Source organism: Falco rusticolus, chromosome 2 (genome assembly GCF_015220075.1).
Source record: "Falco rusticolus isolate bFalRus1 chromosome 2, bFalRus1.pri, whole genome shotgun sequence".
Lineage (NCBI taxonomy): Eukaryota > Metazoa > Chordata > Aves > Falconiformes > Falconidae > Falco > Falco rusticolus.
This window is the reverse complement of record NC_051188.1, coordinates 94,703,690-94,722,742: the sequence shown is the minus strand read 5'-3', so window position 1 is coordinate 94,722,742 and position 19,053 is coordinate 94,703,690. Positions and strand designations below refer to the sequence as shown.

The 19,053-nt window shown below is 38.5% G+C and overlaps 1 protein-coding gene across 2 annotated transcripts in view; it reads left to right on the top strand.

Annotated features, from left to right (window-relative positions):
• FRMPD4 (FERM and PDZ domain containing 4) overlaps positions 1 to 19,053 on the top strand; it is a 298,557-nt gene that overhangs the window by 262,777 nt on the left and 16,727 nt on the right. For both annotated transcript variants that reach the window (XM_037378277.1, XM_037378278.1), the window contains exons 5-8: positions 4,117 to 4,162; positions 13,214 to 13,318; positions 14,488 to 14,595; positions 17,714 to 17,845. In XM_037378277.1, the coding sequence (XP_037234174.1) occupies positions 4,117 to 4,162; positions 13,214 to 13,318; positions 14,488 to 14,595; positions 17,714 to 17,845 (391 nt within the window). The remainder of the gene's footprint in view (positions 1 to 4,116; positions 4,163 to 13,213; positions 13,319 to 14,487; positions 14,596 to 17,713; positions 17,846 to 19,053) is intronic.

Here is a 19,053-nt window from a genome sequence, read left to right as displayed (position 1 = left end):
ATGATTTTTCTCTAACCGAGATGCTAGAATTTGAAGATGAGTTCCACTTCCCTTAGCTTTGAACAGGGCATTTGAGGTAACCTGTTAGATTTTGTAGCTAGTTTTTGACCCACTGATTTCATTTCCTTACTTCAAAAATGTAGTGTGAAGCATACTGCACATCATGGTATCACACTCCCTAATTGTGAAATTCAGACCTTTCTTATCAATAGTGAGACCCAAAGTGAAACAGGATCCTGATTATAGCAGACAACATAGCATTCCAAAACAAGAAAGTTTCAGAATTTGATGTTCAGTGTGAGTGAAACAGAGGTAAGTTATGGTTAAGAGAGTTTTTTCTTAATTGCATTCCCTGTAAATTATATTATTTATTATATGTCAATTCCTAATTAATTTATCTTATGGAAGATAATTAGTTTATGGGAGAGAAACCTAGTACTCCTCTAGTATGTAAATTTGTTAAAAGCTTTTAAATTAATGTAAACAATGTTTTACATTCTCAGTTCTTAAGAGAGACTACAGGTTATTTATATACTTTCTCTTTGTTCATATGCTATATTTACTGTAGAACGCATACAAAGAACAGAGCCACACGTTCCATATGGTTCAGATACTGTGAGTCTCCCCACGTTCCTAGTCTGCCCTCCCATCCCTTCCTCTCTTCCACCTAGAAAGAAGCAGAAAAGAGTGATTCCCAGCTGCAAGTTCACCGATAAAGTCAATGGCTGGCACTGTAGCCTCACGTAGCCCAAGGTGCACGATACTATATTCTCTTCTGGTTACAGCCTAAGTAGCTGCAGTAGGGAGAACTGACAAATATAATCACCATGCGGGGCATGAGGAAGGACAAAGAGATGAATCAGTGAAATTCCCATTGGCGTTTTCAGGTTTTAGCCTTGTTATCACCGTTTGAGTCTAATGTCATGAAATGAAAGAAGCTTGATAATTTGTATTGTGGTGTTGGTGAGATGGCAGAGCACCCAAAAAGTCCATAGCTGTTGTCCAAGCTTGGAGTTGCAGATGTTTGGTCTTGAATGACTCTAAAAGAGTACGTTCATCTAAAAGAGAAATATTTAGGTTGTGGTTAAGTGAATATGAAAGGTAGTAAAATAACTGTAATATAGACTTTTTTTTTTTTTTTTAGTCATATTCTTGAAGGAGAAAAGACATTATTTCAAGGGGAAAGTAAGATTGCAATTGTCTTTTTAGTTGTTGCCACTATCTTCTGGAAGTTGTTTAACAGAAATAGCTCACATTTAAGTGTGGTGACACACCTAGTTCATGTAATCTAATCTAAACTGTCCATATGTTCTAGTGTCACACATGGATATACGTATGTACACATATATTTGAGATATAAAACCTACAGATTACAGTACGTGGTCAATGATTCTATTGTTTTTCCATTACTGTGATAGATACAATACATGGTACCATTGACAGTCTCCAGTGCTGTGCAAGGGTTATCATTTAAATATATAGGTTTTGCTAACGGTATTGGAAGTAGAAAGTGGTGTGCTGTGGTATGGAGTTTTGTCATCATGAGTTGAGAAGGTTTTAAAATGAGTGGTGGAGTTGTGACCAAGTACTGCAGATCAAAAAGCTGATAATTAAATATTTATTTCTCTTTTAACTGTGCTGTGTTTTGTACGTAGCATGTGTTTTATAGAAAATGTTTTCTCGAATAATGAGGGGACTGTATGTGGTGCTTAACACCTGCTTTGTGTATGTGTGACATGCTCAGGTCCCAATACTCCTTGGCCTTATTGTAGCCTCGAATGTTGAATGAATGGTCCAGAGTCTAGCATCATTCCAATGGAAGTGATTATCCCGTAAGAAAGTCTTGTCCTCAAAATAAATCTTTTGACCTTTTGGTTTAAAAAAGCTCTTGTTAGTCTGGAATGAATCTTACCTGCACTGGCACCTGGCCAGGTTTAATCCAAGAATAATGAGCTGAAAAACATTCTCAGGAGAAGCTGATTTTCTTTTTTAAGGGCAACTCTCTAAGGTAGCTGTACCGCAGGAGGCAGTGGTAGTGGTACTCTCACGTCGCATGAGAAACATACATTAGTGGGTTGGAAGTAATTGAAGAGGACAGTTGGGCATGGAGTAGTTATCCCAGGGCCACAGTTTATCTCATAGCTAACAGCTGTGGGCTTTTCTGTCTACTCATATGCTTAGATTAATATAGCACTGACAAATCAGATAGAAGTGCATAGCATATATATGACTGTGAGATTCTTGAAATAAATTACATTTCTTATCATGCATTTTCAGATTCCCAAAAATGTGGTAGTTAGAATAGAAAAAAGTACAGGGAATCCTGTTGTTGAGCAAAACAGAATGGAGGTTGATATTTTTTAAAACTATTACGCTGTAACTATACTCCTCAAGAAAAAAAATGGAGAATAATAAAGAATAACTGTGGAGATTTCCAAAACTATAGCTTACAGACCTTAGAAATGAATGTAAATTTTTAGAAATATGAACACTGTAAATAAAGCCTGTTTCATGATTGAATAAATAATTTTAACTTTGGAACATGTTTTATTGAAATGAAAGATAATTGTGGGAAATTCATTAGTTACGATTATATCTAAAGAGGATGAAATGATGCTGGTTTGTGGCAGAATATTTAATTTTCACTACGTGTAGCTCCTTATTAATTTTTTTAAACTTTCTAACTTAATTTTGTTTCTGTTCTCATCACAAACAGCCAAAGCCTTCAATCGCTCCTTTTGAAGTCTACGTATACTCTTTTAGTGCAATGATACAAATATCTAATAAGAGGATTAAAAACTGAATCTTAGCAAATTTTTCTTTAGTTAGGGGATATTTGGTCACATGTTGCCCCTTGCATGACTGATGGCTTTGACAGAAGTAGAATTTGCTATCCCAGTTGGCCTTCAGTGATATGTTGGCTTCAACGAGCCTGACTTGCCAGCCCTATTTTCTGACTGGGCCTTCAGTCTCTCCTCTGTTTTCTTTGCTTTTTTGCCTTTTTAAGTTGTGTGTCAGTGGTGTGAATGTGGATATAAGATGACACTATATAAGACCAATACAGTGTGATTTATTTTATTTAGTACTGCTGAACAGGCCAGGCATGCCAGATCAGTTGCACTTCAGTTACCCAGGCAGTAAGTCACATAAATAAACAATTAATTGTGTTTGAAAGTAGCAAAACCAACAGAAAATCAACTCCATTGCAACAAAATGGCAATTGACCTTTTCTTAGCTAATACTGTCCTCAGCAGCCATTTGACCCACCATGTAATACAAGATATATTGACTCCAATTGGCTTTTCTTTTGTCTTCTTCCACTTTACTCTTACTTTGTCCCAGTTATCCACCACCCCCAACTGCCCACCAATAGTCAAAAAATACGTTTGTCATTTGTCTAGACCACTTGATCATGGCAAGATTCCTATTAATTTCTTCTCTCTATCCTGTAAATCAAATCAGTTGGGTTTTTTTTAAGAGTGGCTTATATGTTTTCCATTTGCTAGTTCCATCCTAAAGAAGACTGGTTTAATATTAAAGAAAAAACTTTCGTTAGTAATCTTGTAAAAACATAAAAATTCTAACGGAGTGTGTTTACCAAATATTAATCTTTTTCCACCCATTTAAAAGGGTAAGCTAGACAAGAAATGGGGGCTAAATTTTGTCCTCATTTTTGTTTTGAAAATACTGCTGTCTTCGGATAAATTTGGCATTAATTGTAAAAGAGATAGATGGTATAAAAAGTGGCTTGCATTTGTAAAGCAGATGAAAGAAATTAGTAGTCTATAGATGTTGAACTGATAGAATTAATCAAATGTTATTCCATTCTTGCTGCAGAAACCCATTATTACAGCATGCAGGTTTCTGGTGAATCAAATATTTCATAATATAAAGTAAAGACAATTCAATTTGTTAGATTGGAAAAAGCTTAATTTTTAATATCCATTGTTATTTTGGCATATTATTAATCTCTGTAGTTCTCTGCTATGTCATTGTAATAAACATTTTACCATATTACTGCATTTTTCTCCATTAAAACAAAAAGCTGGTTATCTGTAGTGAATAAAAGTATGAACCTCTACTTGATTTTACTTCTCCTTTTTTTTTTTTTTGTAGAAGCTGCAAAGAATCAATCCTCCTTACTGTTGTTCAACCTTACCCTGTAAGTATTTTCAGTGTTTTCTGAATTAGTTTCCTAGCAACATAGCTGCTTTTTTTTCTGTATATATTCTATGTCTCTACCTTATCTGTGCAATAAAAAGAAATAAGGGAGATAAGGGCTGTATCTCTTAAAGGTGATGTTTAAGACTGCATTACTGCATCCTGCACTCAAAGACTGCATTAGCAAGTTAAATAATACTCTGCCAGGAAGATGGGTAGAGCAGGATGCTGTGTTCTGCTTCAATTTTTGATCTGTTGCAGCTCCTGGGTTTTTTCTTGATTCTGCCTCAGTCCCACAGAGTTACACTGTTGTATCAAACCAGCTGTGCCTTGTGCAAGGAGGGCTCTGTCTGCATCTCTGGCTCGGGGCATGTGGAGGTGAGGGGAGAGGAGGCAGACAGGCAATTGCATGAGGCTGGCTTGAAGGGACCAGGAGAAAGCACAGCCCACCTCAGAGCTGGTTGATGCCATGTGCCTTTGCAATTCGCTCAGTGGCTTGTGAGAGTGGGTTCATGACCTGTCAGCTCAAACCCATCTCCCATCAAAAAGGAGAGAAGCCAAGCCAGGGCAGGAAGCACATCTCTCTCTTCCCATACATCCATCCACAGCCGTACATACCGTGCAGGCTGCTGAGGGGCCTCAGCCACGCATCAGCAGTGATTTCAGGTTCAACAGGTTCATTCAGCTCCCTGTTGGCTAGCCTGACACACACCAGTTTTGACTAACAAGGGACAATTGCATTCTTTTCACCCAAGAATAAGAGATGGATTTGACACAAAGATGTGAAAACAAGTTTATCTGAGGAGGCTGCCAAAATATGCATCTTGCAAATGCAACTTGGCCAGTGCTGTGCGGCTTTGTACTACTTGTTAGCCTTTCTGGCTAGTTTAGAGGTGGCTGTGTAGTTGGGCTGGTCCTGTACCCTTCCTAGAAGCCAGACTGCATAGCAAAAAAATTATGGGGGAAAAGCATGCATTCTTCAGCAAAAGCAGGCAGGGGCTGCCATGCTGCAATATGACCGCTGGCAGGAAAATGATCTGGGATCTGGTTGACATCAGGCACCTGCAATGAAAACGTAGTGATGATCTGACTAAACAGAGAAACCTAACTGCTTTTTAAAGCTTGCTGGATTACAGCCAGTGGTTTACATCACAGGGAATATATATAATATGGGGGAAAAGAAATCCTCACCCACTTGCCTTTTTTATGCAGGTTGCCTTATTTCATCTGTTGACAGGCTTCATTCTTTTCTTTAAATGTCAGGTGAAGAAAGGGCATGTGCTTTAGTGCAGGTACCCATAGCACTTAAAAGTAGACAGTAAGGTGCAGTACTACATGTCTGTGAGGTGTTGTGGCCCATTACTGCTGTGTTGCTGGTAAGAGAGCAAGCCTGTATGTACTGAGCATGAATGAACTGTGCACTCCGTGTTCACTGGGAGACCTTACAGCACAGGTACGGTCCTCCTCCAGCCTTTGACCTGGAGAAGAAGGAAGATAACGACCTGGTACCTTCCCAGCTTTTTGGGTCCAAGCCCTGTCTGAGGCCTGACAAGGCAGAATCTGCTCCTCTCATTATGTAGCAAAAAATTAGAAAAAGCTAATCAACAACTGAACTATCTCTAGATATCACTGAGCTAGGAATGGCACTGAAACACTTTGCTGTCCTGTCAGCCATTTGGTTGATGTGCCCATCTTATACACGTATTTGTGTTGACACACTCTGGTGTGTCTGTCAGAGTCCCCCAGCTCCACCTCAGCAGACAAAGCACACGTGGTTTTGGGGATCATGGACGTTGTATCTCATGTACGCCTGAAGATTGTTTCCCCAAGAATGTCCACAGAGCAGTCAGAAGATACAATTGATGTATGCGTATTGTTGCTAGCTTTGATTGATCCATTTGTATCCCAAAGTCGAGGTGCTTCAGTGGCATGAGCCTACTTGGAATAACTTCAACTGCAGGACTGTTGCACCCTGCAAATCTCCTCTGATTTGTGCACTCTTATTGTACCTCCCTCCCTGTCCAGAGCAGTGTCTTGTTGATTTATAGCATCCTTTCCTTACCACTTTCAAGCCCAAGTTTTCCTGCAGTGGAATAGGGAGAAGTCAGGATGCTGCCAGTGTGTGCAGCCAACTTTAAGCCCTGAAGTAGTGCAGGGTCCCTCAGTTTGTGCAAACCCTGGGCTGTGAAGTCTCCTGGGGACTCCTGAGTCACTTTGAACACCTGGTCTGTGCTGGCCCTCATACTGCTGTAACGTTACTGTCAGTAGTGCCTGAGCCTGCTGGGAGACATCCCTCTCAGCTCTGCTATCCTGGCTGTGGCTGCACTCCAACTGTGTACCTGTCCTCCATGCAGGAGGTCCTCTGGCAAATACATTTTGTCTTACAGTTTAGAAACAATATCTATATCTTTGAAAATGATGGTGCATGTGTTTTCCCCTTTTCTTTAATTTTAACTCATCCATTTTTTCCTTTTACTGTTTCTCCAATAAAACTGGAAAGATGAAGTAGAAACCAGACAAAGGAGAAGTAAGAGTTTTTAAATAAAGACTGAATTTCTTTCCCATTCTTGGCAGAAATACTTCTTTGCAAACAGTTCATTGATCTCTCTTCTTGATGGAAAACCTTTTTTTTTCTCCTATAATTGCATGAAAAATATCTTCAGGGATGGATTACAAGAGTGCTGTTTCTTTATTGTTTTTATTTGTGCTATTGAGAGTGTTTTGTTTTCATGCTTTCAAGTAACCGTCCTTTATGACTGCAGGTGAAAGTAGATGTCATCTAGATTTACAGAATTCTGTAGGTCACTGAGTACTTTTTGAAAGCTTTTGCTTAAGTGCATTCCGTTTTGTTTAATGCTTAAACTCATTAAAATTTAATTTTAATCATGACCAAAACAAAGCATTAGGCTATCTTTTTCTTTCCATCAATCTACAAAACTTTGCTAGGTTCATATCACCACTGCTCATAAGGAGGTCACTGAACAGCTAAAGCAGGTGAAGCAGTTAAAGTTTTTATTTCTGAAAGTATGGCATTTGATTATCATTTCTGACTATTTTATTCTGTAAAGCATCTATCATTCTTATTGCTGCTTTACTATGTTTTAAGCATTACTCAAATCAAATAACTCGCCTGTTTTGATATCTGTTCAGTTTTTATGTTAGAGATCATTTGATAAGTTGCTTTCATGATTATTCTCTTAAACTCCTTGGAGTAGTTCAGGCCCAACTGAGATCTATGGCAATTTTGCATTGCATAAGTTCTGTGATGGGAAAAGGATAAAATCTTTTTCTGTTTTGAAAGAGATGCTTCTTGTTATAACGCAGTTACATACCTGAGACACAATATTTGCAGAAAACCTATGATAACACACATTTATGGATTGTAATGATTGTGGCAACAATCTTATTGAGTCTTACAGTATTTTTCATACTGCTTTGCCTTCTGGAGTTGTGTAACAGCAACAAATACCATATCTGGACTTGTGGTTGTAAAGAAAGGTATAAAAAAGAAACAGGTTTGTCACAAAGATTTAAAAATCTGAAGTGAAAAAGACTATAGGTGAAGAAGGTGTAGGTTTAGAAATCATTTGGAAATCAGACGTGTACATTTTGAACAAGTTGGTTTTTGACTGCTTGAGGTTGTGAAGTTGGTGTAGAAATGATGGCTTTTTTTCTTTGAATGTGTACATTTAATCCCACACAGGGGAGGATCACGGTGTGGTTAAATGACAATCTTGCCATCACTGTGTTGCCTCCTGGAAGTGCTGGCTGGTCCACGGCCACTGTCCAACCACTGTTTGCTGTCTGAAGCAGCCTCTTGTCATATCAGACCTGTGCTGCGCAGCCTTTGTTCTTCCACCTGTGTGCAAATCCCAGTGAGCACTGCTGTTCCTGATGTTTCTTCTGGGAGGCTTCCTCTGAAGTTACATGATTTTTTCTGGAGTGTAATTGTATGAAATACATGATCTTTTCAGCAGTGAAGACTGTGAGAAAGTTCAGCATGAACTTCTATGTCAGTTGTTTCAGCAGAGTGTAAAAGAAAGAGCCCTTCCACCCTTCATCCTGTCCTTGGAGTTCTTCCTCTGCCCGCTACACTTCCTCCCTGCCCTGCCACTGCAGTTGCCATTAGTTCTCTTTTCCTTCTTGATCAGCCCTTTCTCCCATCTCAGGTCCATTATCATTCATATAGTCCTTTGTTAGTTCATTTCAGCATGGGTTTGTATGGGGTGAAGGTTTCTTTCATTCCCAAAGGTCCTCATCCTTGCAGTTGGAGGGCTGGAAGCAGTACGGCGTGGCTGACTTTTTTTGTACTTTTCTGCACTTGATTAAGAGCTGTCACCTGTGTATGACAGGTAATCATGAATGTAAAGGAGTAATCCATGAATGTAAAGGGCTGAACTTTGGAGAGGCAGGGTCCCAAAAGGCCAGTGGAGGGGATTTTGTGGAGGACCTCCACATTTAATAAACACAGAAACAGATGGCCCAGGCCCATCTTGTCACAAGACAAGCTGCAATGTCTGATCATTCCAAAAAGTGTGAAGCTAACCTGTGGTTTCGCTCATGTTTTCTGGGACAATCACAGTAAACTAGGCTGTCATTTACTATAGATGGAATGGATTGGATTTTCTCAATGCCTGCGTTAAAGTAAGATTTGGCTATTCCCCACCTCACAGGTACATGTTATACATGTTTGGGATTAATGATCAGGCTGTGGTTACCACCTAAAAATAGTAAAATACAAATAATGCAAGTAATAAAATTTAATTGTCTATGATAGATCACCAATTTTTAAAAGATAACACAAATCTGACCACTATTTTGGCAATTAAATTTGTGCCAAGAGTTTAAGAAATACTCCTGATAATGATCTATAGGTGCCCTGTGGTTATTACAAATTACTGCATGGTAAAACTTCTCCACGTTATTTCTTCCATGTCCCTACCGGCTCTTCTACAATGCTCTTGGGAGCCAGTGCAGTTGTTTCAGCCTTGCTCACAGCTATGAATGTCAGTATTTAGTTTGCCTTTGGGCATTGTGTACTGTTCCACTTAATAAATTTAATTCGTCCTCTTATTCACGTTTTATTTCCTTGCTAAATTTTGTCTCATATAATTGCCTTTAGGGATGGATGGACTAAAAAGCCAACACAGTTTTTTGGTCATGCATTTTTTCCTTATTTCCTAACAAAGATTTAATATTAGACTAATGATTGATTTTAAGTAACAAGCTTAAAATGGATTGCACATATACAGTCTGTGGCTATTTAAAACTATGATATTTCTGTCTGATTTTGACACCTACTGTCACAAAGCAGGTTTTCTTTTCACCTTGTGACTGTCCCATACTACTGTCTTGTTTCATTTCTTTGTGGTAGCCCAGTACTACACTATGCTCTTCTAAATGCTAAATCCTTTTTCTTGAGCAGGAGTAAAGGGTTTGTTGCTCCAGCACCTCTACTGGCAAGAGGACTCAAAGGGGCTTTTGTAGCAAATAAACACCATTTCCCTTGGAATCTCCCCCACATTGTAATTTACGTGCAAAACCAGAAAAAGTACTAGACATTCATTTTCATCAAAAAAGTTTCCCTCAAAATGTAGGATATTGTTTCTAAGATCTATCCAAAAATGACCTGCTATAATGCTGCTGACAAAAAATGAGAAAAATAACATTTTCCAGAAAGCCTCCTCTTCTTACAGCATTCTGTCATGTTTTGACCCTGCTGATGGGATGCCCATTGATTGCAGTCTTTAGTAAGCAGAGTTCAAAGGAGGGTCTCAGCCTTCACTATCATTTCCTCCAAGCAAATCTCTATGCAATGCTTCATTTCTCTTGTTAGCAGTTTCTCCAGGTAGTGTTGAAATGATCAGCTCATTGTTTACTGAAATCTGTGTAAAGAAACAAAAAGTATTTAAAATCCTGATAAATTTGAGCTTTTACTGGGAAACACTGCTTTCTGAGGTCACAATGTGAAGCTTGTGGGTTTTTGAAGTATTTTGACTTCTTGTTAAAATGTGCCTTCTCATTTTGCAAAAGTCATTCTAATTAATCTGTTTTTATCTGTGACAATGCAAATACTTTACTTGCACTGATAAATGTTCTGCATTAGCGTAAACACCTCCTGCTTAAGGTCATTAACTGCGGATAATGGCTTCCATTTGGCTAAAAGATAGAGTAGGAGAAACAAATGAACTGGCACTCTGAGAATCATTAATTGATAGCATTCTTTGCCTACAAACATTAACATAGAACAGAGCAGCACATCATCTTGCTGATGCTTTGTTAGACAAGCAAGTTTCAACAATCAACCCCAACTGTTTTCCTAGGTATTTTCCGCACTCTTTTGAAACGCTTCCTTTCTCAAAGAGAAAATGCCAAGTGCCAAGTTGATGCAGAGGTAGAAACAATGGGATCGTACAATTAAATGTAAAAGCTGCGCTATTACTCAAACCTTTAACCAGCAGAGAATGTTCCCACAAATACCTGGCACAGCTGTTCTAGTGTTTCTTACACCCCTGGACTGAAGTCTGAAGCTTTTTAGAAAGCGATCTGTTCCCTAACTCACCCAGAGTGTCTGGCAAGGGGCCAGAGTCCTGACCACGTTGCCACAGCAGAGGTGGGAAGGGAGGGAAGCCCCACGTTTTATGGCAGACCATGGTGTGCTCCCCTGGCTGTGCAATAAGCACATTAAACTCAAGTCCCAGAAGGGTTCTTGGGAACTCACAGATGTTCATATATTTCAGTTGTGTTGGACTCCCCTATCACATTTTTGCGATAACATAATTTAAGTGTTTATGCCCCCCACAAGTGACTTTTGAGGTTGTAGACAGGGGAAAAGAGACATAGTGGAGAGGTTGTAGAGAGCAACAGAGCCATATAGCGGTTTGCCAGATCTGCTGTATGGGAATGACCTTGCCAAAATCTGGAAGAAAATTTGGCAGTCTGCCTGTAAAGAGAGCCTAGACTGGTGACTCATCTACAATAAGAGCAAACAACTTGAAAAAGCTTCTTCCAGCAAGAAGAGTGAGTGAAAGCCACTGTTTTCCCCTTGCCCTTGCAAGGGAGAGCTAATAGCCTACTCCTGTAGCTGTGCTGCCCCGTGGCAGTGGGAATCAACAGGTTGCAGTCAGTTATTTGGATGCCACACAGACTATCCTGCTAACACACTACAGAAAGGGACTATGTGGAGAGGAGGGAAATTAGAAAAGGCATGTCCAGAATTATTATATTAATCATGGTATTATTGTATACTGTGTCTTTCCAGGAGTTCGTCTTTAGAGTATAATATGTGAGCATGCTTCTTCAGCGTTTCCACGTTGTCCTTTCTTGCTGAAGAAGTGTTTTGGGTCCCCCACCCTGAGATATTAACATTTTTCTTTCTTTTCGGTGGTTGTTTCAAATCTTCTGGGGGACCTTCTGCATTTTTCAACACTGGCTTTGGAAGCTGAGCTTCGTTTGATCACGGGGTTGAATTTTCTGTCAATTACTGTTACTGATTAAAAAGATTTATGGTCATAGCTACTAGAGAAGAGGTAAGAAAGACTGAACTGTAAAAGTGAAGAAGCATTCATTTTTATTTCTTCGTTCTATTTTGTGCTCCAGGAATTATCAGATGGCCCTGATATTTCCTGGGAGGATGTGGTATCTTTCATTCCTTGTTCACTGGTTGATATTAAGCCTATGGTAATAGTTACCACATTTTTGATGGGATAATGAATCAGGGTGTACAGAAATGAGCTAGAGACTTCTTCCTGCTAGTTTCTAGAAACAAGGCTTCTGCATCACAGGAAAATAACTTTATAAGCAGTTTCAGCAGAGATCAGAGACAACAAGCACATGGCCTTGGACTACTCCATCACTCCTGCAGGTTGCAGAGTCAGAATTGGAGGGATGCTGACAATGCTTCCTGTGTTTACAGGGACTGCTGTCATGCCACATTGATAATAGGAAACTATTCCAGGATCATCATCATTGATGATTTCTCACAGGCGTATTTCTCACAGGCGAACTAACATGAGTCAGTCTTTTTGGTATCCCAAACTAGTAAGGCCACTTCTTAGGAGTTAAAATAAGATTCTGAAGATCTTAATTCACCTTTTACTGAAACAAATTGACTGAAACCTGGCCTGAGGGAGTCCAGTGATTTTCAGCCAAAGCCAGAACTTCTTCCATTGCCTATTATCATGGTTATGGAGTTAGGCAATGCCAGAAGCGCTGTGTTTGTAACTGACCTGAGAATACTACCTTGTTTCTGCTGCTGAAAATGGAAATCCCATTGACTGTGAATATTTAATTTGTTACTAAAAAGGGGTTGTTGGTCAAACTCCTCAAATGGAGAGATATTTTTTTTCCAAGGGATGAACACTTGATCATAGGTGAAGCCATTGAATAATGTAGTTGCTAAAACTCAGGTTCCAGAACAAAATTAGGAATACTTCTAGACTTCTAATCCGTGGAGTCCCACAAAGCATCTGATCTGTTGAAGCCAAGCCTTGCATATGGTGTGCGTAGGAGAAAAGTTCAGGGGAGGTCGGCTGGCCTGCAGGTGCCTTTTGGTGATTCTAATATGTGTTTTGAAGTGGACTAATATAGTGAGATGCCACTGCACTTGGGGAGCTCTCAGACACTTTTTTTGGCAAAAGTGGCTCATAGATTACGCAAAAGTTTTCTGTTCGGTGTTTGAAGGAAGGGTCACTGGCTGGTCACTGGTTGGTGTCCGTTCATGCAAACAAGTTTAGTTGACAGCAGTCATTGTGGAAACACTACGTGGAATTTGTACATACATCAAGAGCTCTTCTCATCACTGCAGTCTGACAGTGGAATAACTTTCAGTACGTGCAGTATGCATCGATAATTCCTTACATGTATGCACATACATATTATCTTGGAAAGCATTATGGTTTGACTGTATTTCCATTCTTCAGTGAATGGTGTGCAAAGTGTTGCTATATACATGGAGTTCCCAGTGTGTGAGAAATGGGAAGTAACTGGAAAAGGAAAGATAAGTTTTCATTTGAAATTTTTTGATGTATCTTGTCATCATTTTTCCTTTCAGTCTCCTAAATCAGCTTTTATTAGTGCTGCAAAAAAGGCAAGATTGAAGTCCAATCCTGTCAAAGTGCGCTTCTCAGAAGAAGTAATTATCAATGGCCAGGTGTCGGTGAGTATTCAACTATTGAACCTCAGGAAGGACTGAGCATTTCATCCAAAGGTATGCCTCAAGGCTAGAAAGTGAGGGAATTGTATGGTAGGAACAATGGTGATAGGCTTGCAAAGGGAAGGGTTTTTCTGTTTCTGAAGTTTTCAAAAGATCTGTTTTTAAAGTCCATTGGGCCCATAACATTGTGAAAATTTTTCCCTTCTTAAAATAAAAACAAAATGCTAGTGAATGCATTTTGTGGTGATAACACATATGTGCCTATCTTTATAGTCTTGATAATGCTTGCTTGGGTTTTTTTCAGAGCAATGGGAAAACCCATAAGCTCAAGAGAAGTAGTATGTCAGGAAAACAGATTAACTTTATGTTACAGACCTCTTTAAAATTTGTTTTATCTACTTGAACTCATTGTTTACAGCCCTCAGGCAAAAACAGACGCCCTTTGAGAGGCACTGAACTCCTCCTTAAACATGAACTCCCAGTTCATTTTCATGATTTATCAGAATATTGTTCCACACTGATGTCTTTATCCAACTCTTCCAAACATAAATTGATACTGCATTTTGTCAAAAGTGATTTCTGCTTTAAGAAGAACAAACAAAAAAACAAGCCAAAGCTTTCTTTCCCTTCCTTTTTCCAGTTTATTTTACTATCTTTGTTATGAATTCTTACAATTAAGTAGCAATAGTGTATGTTACTCTTCTTAAATGATGACTGATATTAGCATTTAATATCCAACTATAAAGAGAATGTAAAACGTCTTGATTGTAATTCTTAGTAATGAATCTGCAGTTCTCGTTTTGTAGATTGAGGACACTAAACAGCTCACTATATTTAGAGGAACTATAATCTGTTTTTCTGTTTTATTGAAAATGTTTCAACTTTAAAGGTAGCATTGTCAGAGAGATAGTATTTAGGGAAAGAAAATACTCCAAGCCAGACATGAAATGTATGTGAACAGTTATATTTTTCCAGGAAAGAGACCTACAGATGGCAGCTGTAAAGAGCGTTGCTGGACACTTGCAGGCTATTGCAAGTTCTGCTTTCAATTTCTGCCAACAGACTCCTTTTCAGTTGTTACCTTTCCATCTGAATGATGTCCTTCTTTATAGAACAACATTTAGGTTTTCCTTATTACATGTTGTAATCTGATTCACTAATTTGCTTGGCAGGAAACAGTTAAGGACAATTCACTTCTTTTCATGCCAAATGTTCTGAAGGTGTATCTTGAAAATGGACAAACCAAATCTTTCCGTTTTGACTGCAGCACTTCAATAAAGGTAGGCTAGATATACCTTGGCATACAGTGCCAAGAATGCCAGTTAACTCTTTTTAAGACCTTCTGTAATTAAAATTTACTTGGAATGCTTTAATAACAAAATTACTGGTGGATTCAGTTGGGGCTGGATTCAAAATTTAGAAATAATGAGGTCTGGGTCAATTTTTCTGCTGCTAAAAACATATGATATTGTCAATGAAGAAGTAGAAGTGATCATTTTAATGTGCCTGGAGAGCAAGTAGAATTGTGTGGTCCTATCATTTTGATATGCTGCCAAATACTAGCATGATTTGTCAGCAAAAGTCAGGAGCTAAGAAGATTAAGACGTTGGTTACTAATTGGATATCATCTAGCTTGTCATCCAGTGAACTTGGGATGGGATATTGTAGGGTTATGCTGGTGATAAATTGCTCGTCTCAGTGTAATGCCCTCTGTGCTTTCCATAACACATTTCACATACAGAAATAAAGAGGTGAAGCCCTGGCACACAACTGAGGCTGCTAGGGAGTGTCTGTGACACTGTTCCACGTAGGTTCCTAAACCAGAGGCGGCGGCGGTGTCTGTGAGTGCTTTGGAGTAGCATAGTAAGCAGCATGGCTAGCACTGTTGGGCATGCTGCTGGTCTCTCAAGCATTTTTGTTTGGGTGAGCTAGTTTTAACACACATTGGTTACCAAATCTAGTTCACTGCATGGTAGCGTGCATGCTTGGGACACTGAGACAAGAGAGATGCATGGGTGGGAATGATCAGTGAAGGCTGGGGGTGCAATTTTCAGCTGCACTGCCAGCTTTTGCTGGTTCTAAGGGATTGTAAAGATATGTATATTTGAAGACAGGCTGCTTGTGTGCTCACTGTGATTCAGCAGTATGCTCAATCAGTTAGAACAGCAAGGAGAGTGATTTACTAAGGTAAACAAGAAGAAATTTACTGCAATATGAAGGCAAAACACATACTGAAGTTACACTTAAAAATGGGCTGCAATATCTGTTTATAGTCCATATATATGCCTTAGGCATAAGTTGAGTGCAGGTAATGGATACAAGCCTCCACTCTGCAGCCATGGGATACCGAATTCCTCCAGTTGATTTGAGAATTTGTTTGGATGAAGAAATAGTAGACATTTTTTCACATAAATAGTGATGTCTCCATGCCCACGAGCCCACTTTCCAGTATTTTCTTTTTTGAGCATAAAACCAACCAACCAGTTCCAGGATATTTTGCCTCTGAAGACCAGTCTTTGGCCATCACATTACGTTAGTTTTCAGTAGTTCTGTCATGGGTGTGTCATGTACTGTAAGAACATAGACCCAGTCTGAAGCCATTTGCAAAGACACCCATGTGGGCGTAGCGACCTAGCTGTATTAATGTTGTAAGCCTGTGTTGACCTGAGTCATTCTATCTGTAGGAATAATTTCCTTCGCATTGAATTCAGGCAATTATATATTCCATAGCTTGCACAGCTATATATTACATATTCTTGCATGTATGTGTGTGTATATTCCTCATTGTGGATGGGTGGGTGTAGACTGCCTCTCCTATTCTTAAACTGAGGTGGAGTAGACATGATGCAATTGAGTCAAGGCTACTGCAGGTTTTTTCCACCCCTACCAGTCCAGTAAGTCACCACTTAATGATGAAGGTAAAACCAGTGCCTTACCTGCAGTCATTGATTTCCTTATCGCTGGGAGGTAGCACCTGGGCTGACTCTTGAGTTATAGGATGAGAGGGTAGGCTAGCAAAAAAATTTGGTTCAGTAGTTCAGTGCCTGTATGCCTTAGCATCATATTTTAAAAGACCCAAGGCAGCTAATGGAAAACAGTGCCATTATCACCCCCTCTTAAAAACTTACATTTATTATGTCTCTTCACATTCCTGTTATGTCCTTTGAGCATAGTTTAGGAGTATAAATAAAAGTAGGCTTAACGTGTAAGCAATAATTTCCCTATTTGTCAGAACAGCATAATATTAACCTCCATTATTTAGAGTGGTTGCTTGCAATCCATTAATGCTGTCTTATATTCTTTACATTGTACAGTTTCCCCATCCTCCTACACACATTTTTCATCCTTCCACCAATTTGGTGTTGATTTTCCATAAACACACTGTAATTGATCAATTAATTTTCCTAAATTATGTTAAAATACTTGAATTATCATTTGTCATGATCTCCTTAATAAGTCTTATCCATCTGGATACTTATGTATATAAAAATCTTCTGGATGTATAGGGATGTTTAAATTTTTTCACCAACATAATGTGAAACTATTTTTAAATGGTGGGTTATTATGTATTTCTTTTTCCTACTACATTCACTAAAGCAAAAGATATCTTGCCAGATTATATTAATACTCTGCATATATTTACAAAGCATTATATGAAAGTAAAGTAGGGACTGGTTAAATTTTTTTTGAGGAGGTTTGTTTAGTGTTATTTTAGAAAAAAATGTTCTCAAATTAATTACCCTTAGACATAATCCAGTGTGAAAAAAACTAATTAAAAGTCTGAAAAAATGGAGTTTATACTATAAATTAACATGGTCCCCGAATCCAGAGCTGCTGTTCTGCAAAGCTGTCATCATTATTGACTTCTCTGTCAGCATTTAAAACTCAAGAAGTGAACTTCAAAAACCTCCTTGCCCTAAGAACAAATAAAGGCCATTCATTTAATTTTTTGTTGAACATATAAATTTGTTTGCACTGCTTGTTGACCCTACCCCAAAAGTAAGTGAAGAAAGCAGCAAGACCACCTCTCCTTGCTGATGGAGATGTTTTATTTCTAGGGTGACAGAGAGATATGATTTAAGGGCCACATAAGTACAATTTGCATGTTAAACTGCACAGAAAGTTGTCTCTTCACAGCAGCCCCATGTATGCATTTTTCATGTGCATATCTGGTACCATCTCAGGGATGTTCAAATATAAAGGCACTGATTTTTCACTAGGTGAATGTTTGTGATGTCTTGTATACTCGTGCAGAACAGGCACGAGACATGACCATCCTCTCGTTTAACATCTGGGCTTCCACCCCTGTGCTGGGTACATGCAGGGTGTGTGGCAGTGAAGAACTGGGTCCCAGGCACTTCATGGATGTAAGCACGTTATAAATCTTTTGTTAATTAGGATGTCATCTTAACACTCCAAGAAAAGCTTTCCATCAAGTGTATTGAACACTTTTCCCTGATGCTGGAGCAAAGAATTGAAGGATCTGGAACAAAACTCCTTTTGCTACATGAACAGGAGACTCTAACTCAGGTTTGTGTAATATGTGAAAACAAATGTTAATGACACAGGTTAATCAGTAAATTATCCATCTTTTTAATTACATGAGTGAGTTAACTGCAAGATTTATAGTTTGATACAGTCTATCAAATACCAATGGCATTTAGATATGATTGTAAGAATCAGTTTCTCACAAAAACCCAATTATTTTTCTATTATATAGGCATCATATTTCATTGCTTCATTGGGCCCTTAAAAAGTATTAAGAAGTTTGTTAAAGATTGGACTGAAAGCTAGAAAATATTTATCAAGCCTTTTTCATTTCTTACATGACCCAGCTAGTAAACATTCTCAACAGCTGGAAAATCCATGCTAACAATTGTGAGAACCACGGTCTGCCCAAATTCCTTTAAAAACCTAATTTTGATCTTTGGTTCCTACCTCATTATACAGATCTGTATTTGAGTGACAGGAATTATACTCTCTCTGATGAAGCCAAGTTTGGCTTGTTTATACAGCAATACATAATGTCACTTCAATGGTGATAAATTGTGACCAGAAAATACTGGTGTGACTTTCTTCCTTAGATCAGGGAGGTGTGGCTAGAACAAAAGTTGCTTCACAGTTCCCAGCAGAGGACCCTGATTTTAAGTGCTTATCATTTTGCGAAACTCTTTAGCTTGAAATTTTCCATATTTCTTTGTTTCAGGAGGACATTAGTATTTTTTAAATTTCACCTAAATTTGGAAAGAAAAAAAAAAAAAGGATTCTTAGATGACAGGGGAAAAAATATTTAATTTAAATGCCAGAATACCCTTGACCATATAACTGAGTCGGTGTAATAGTATGAAGGAACTTAGTTTACCAGCCAAGTCTTTCTAGCATTTTCTAACCTTTAAGCATTTGACTCTGCTATGTTAACTTTCTTTTCTTGTGGATATAAGCTATCCAGTAATTGCACAATATCCATAAGTACTCAAAATACTGGCTCTCCTGACCTAGCTGTCTTTCTTTGAAGTAGTTGGCAAAATTCTCATTAAAATCAGAAGGATCAGAATAAACCAACACAGTGAGCTTTTGAAAATCCCATCCAGAGCTTTTATTTATACATATATAATTATGCCTAGATATGTTGGAATGGAGTCAAAGACAATGTGAGATAAACATGCTTTTTGAAAAGGGCAATTGTTAGGGCAAGACAGAGATTTCATTGGTCTTATTCATTTTAAAAATATATGGTT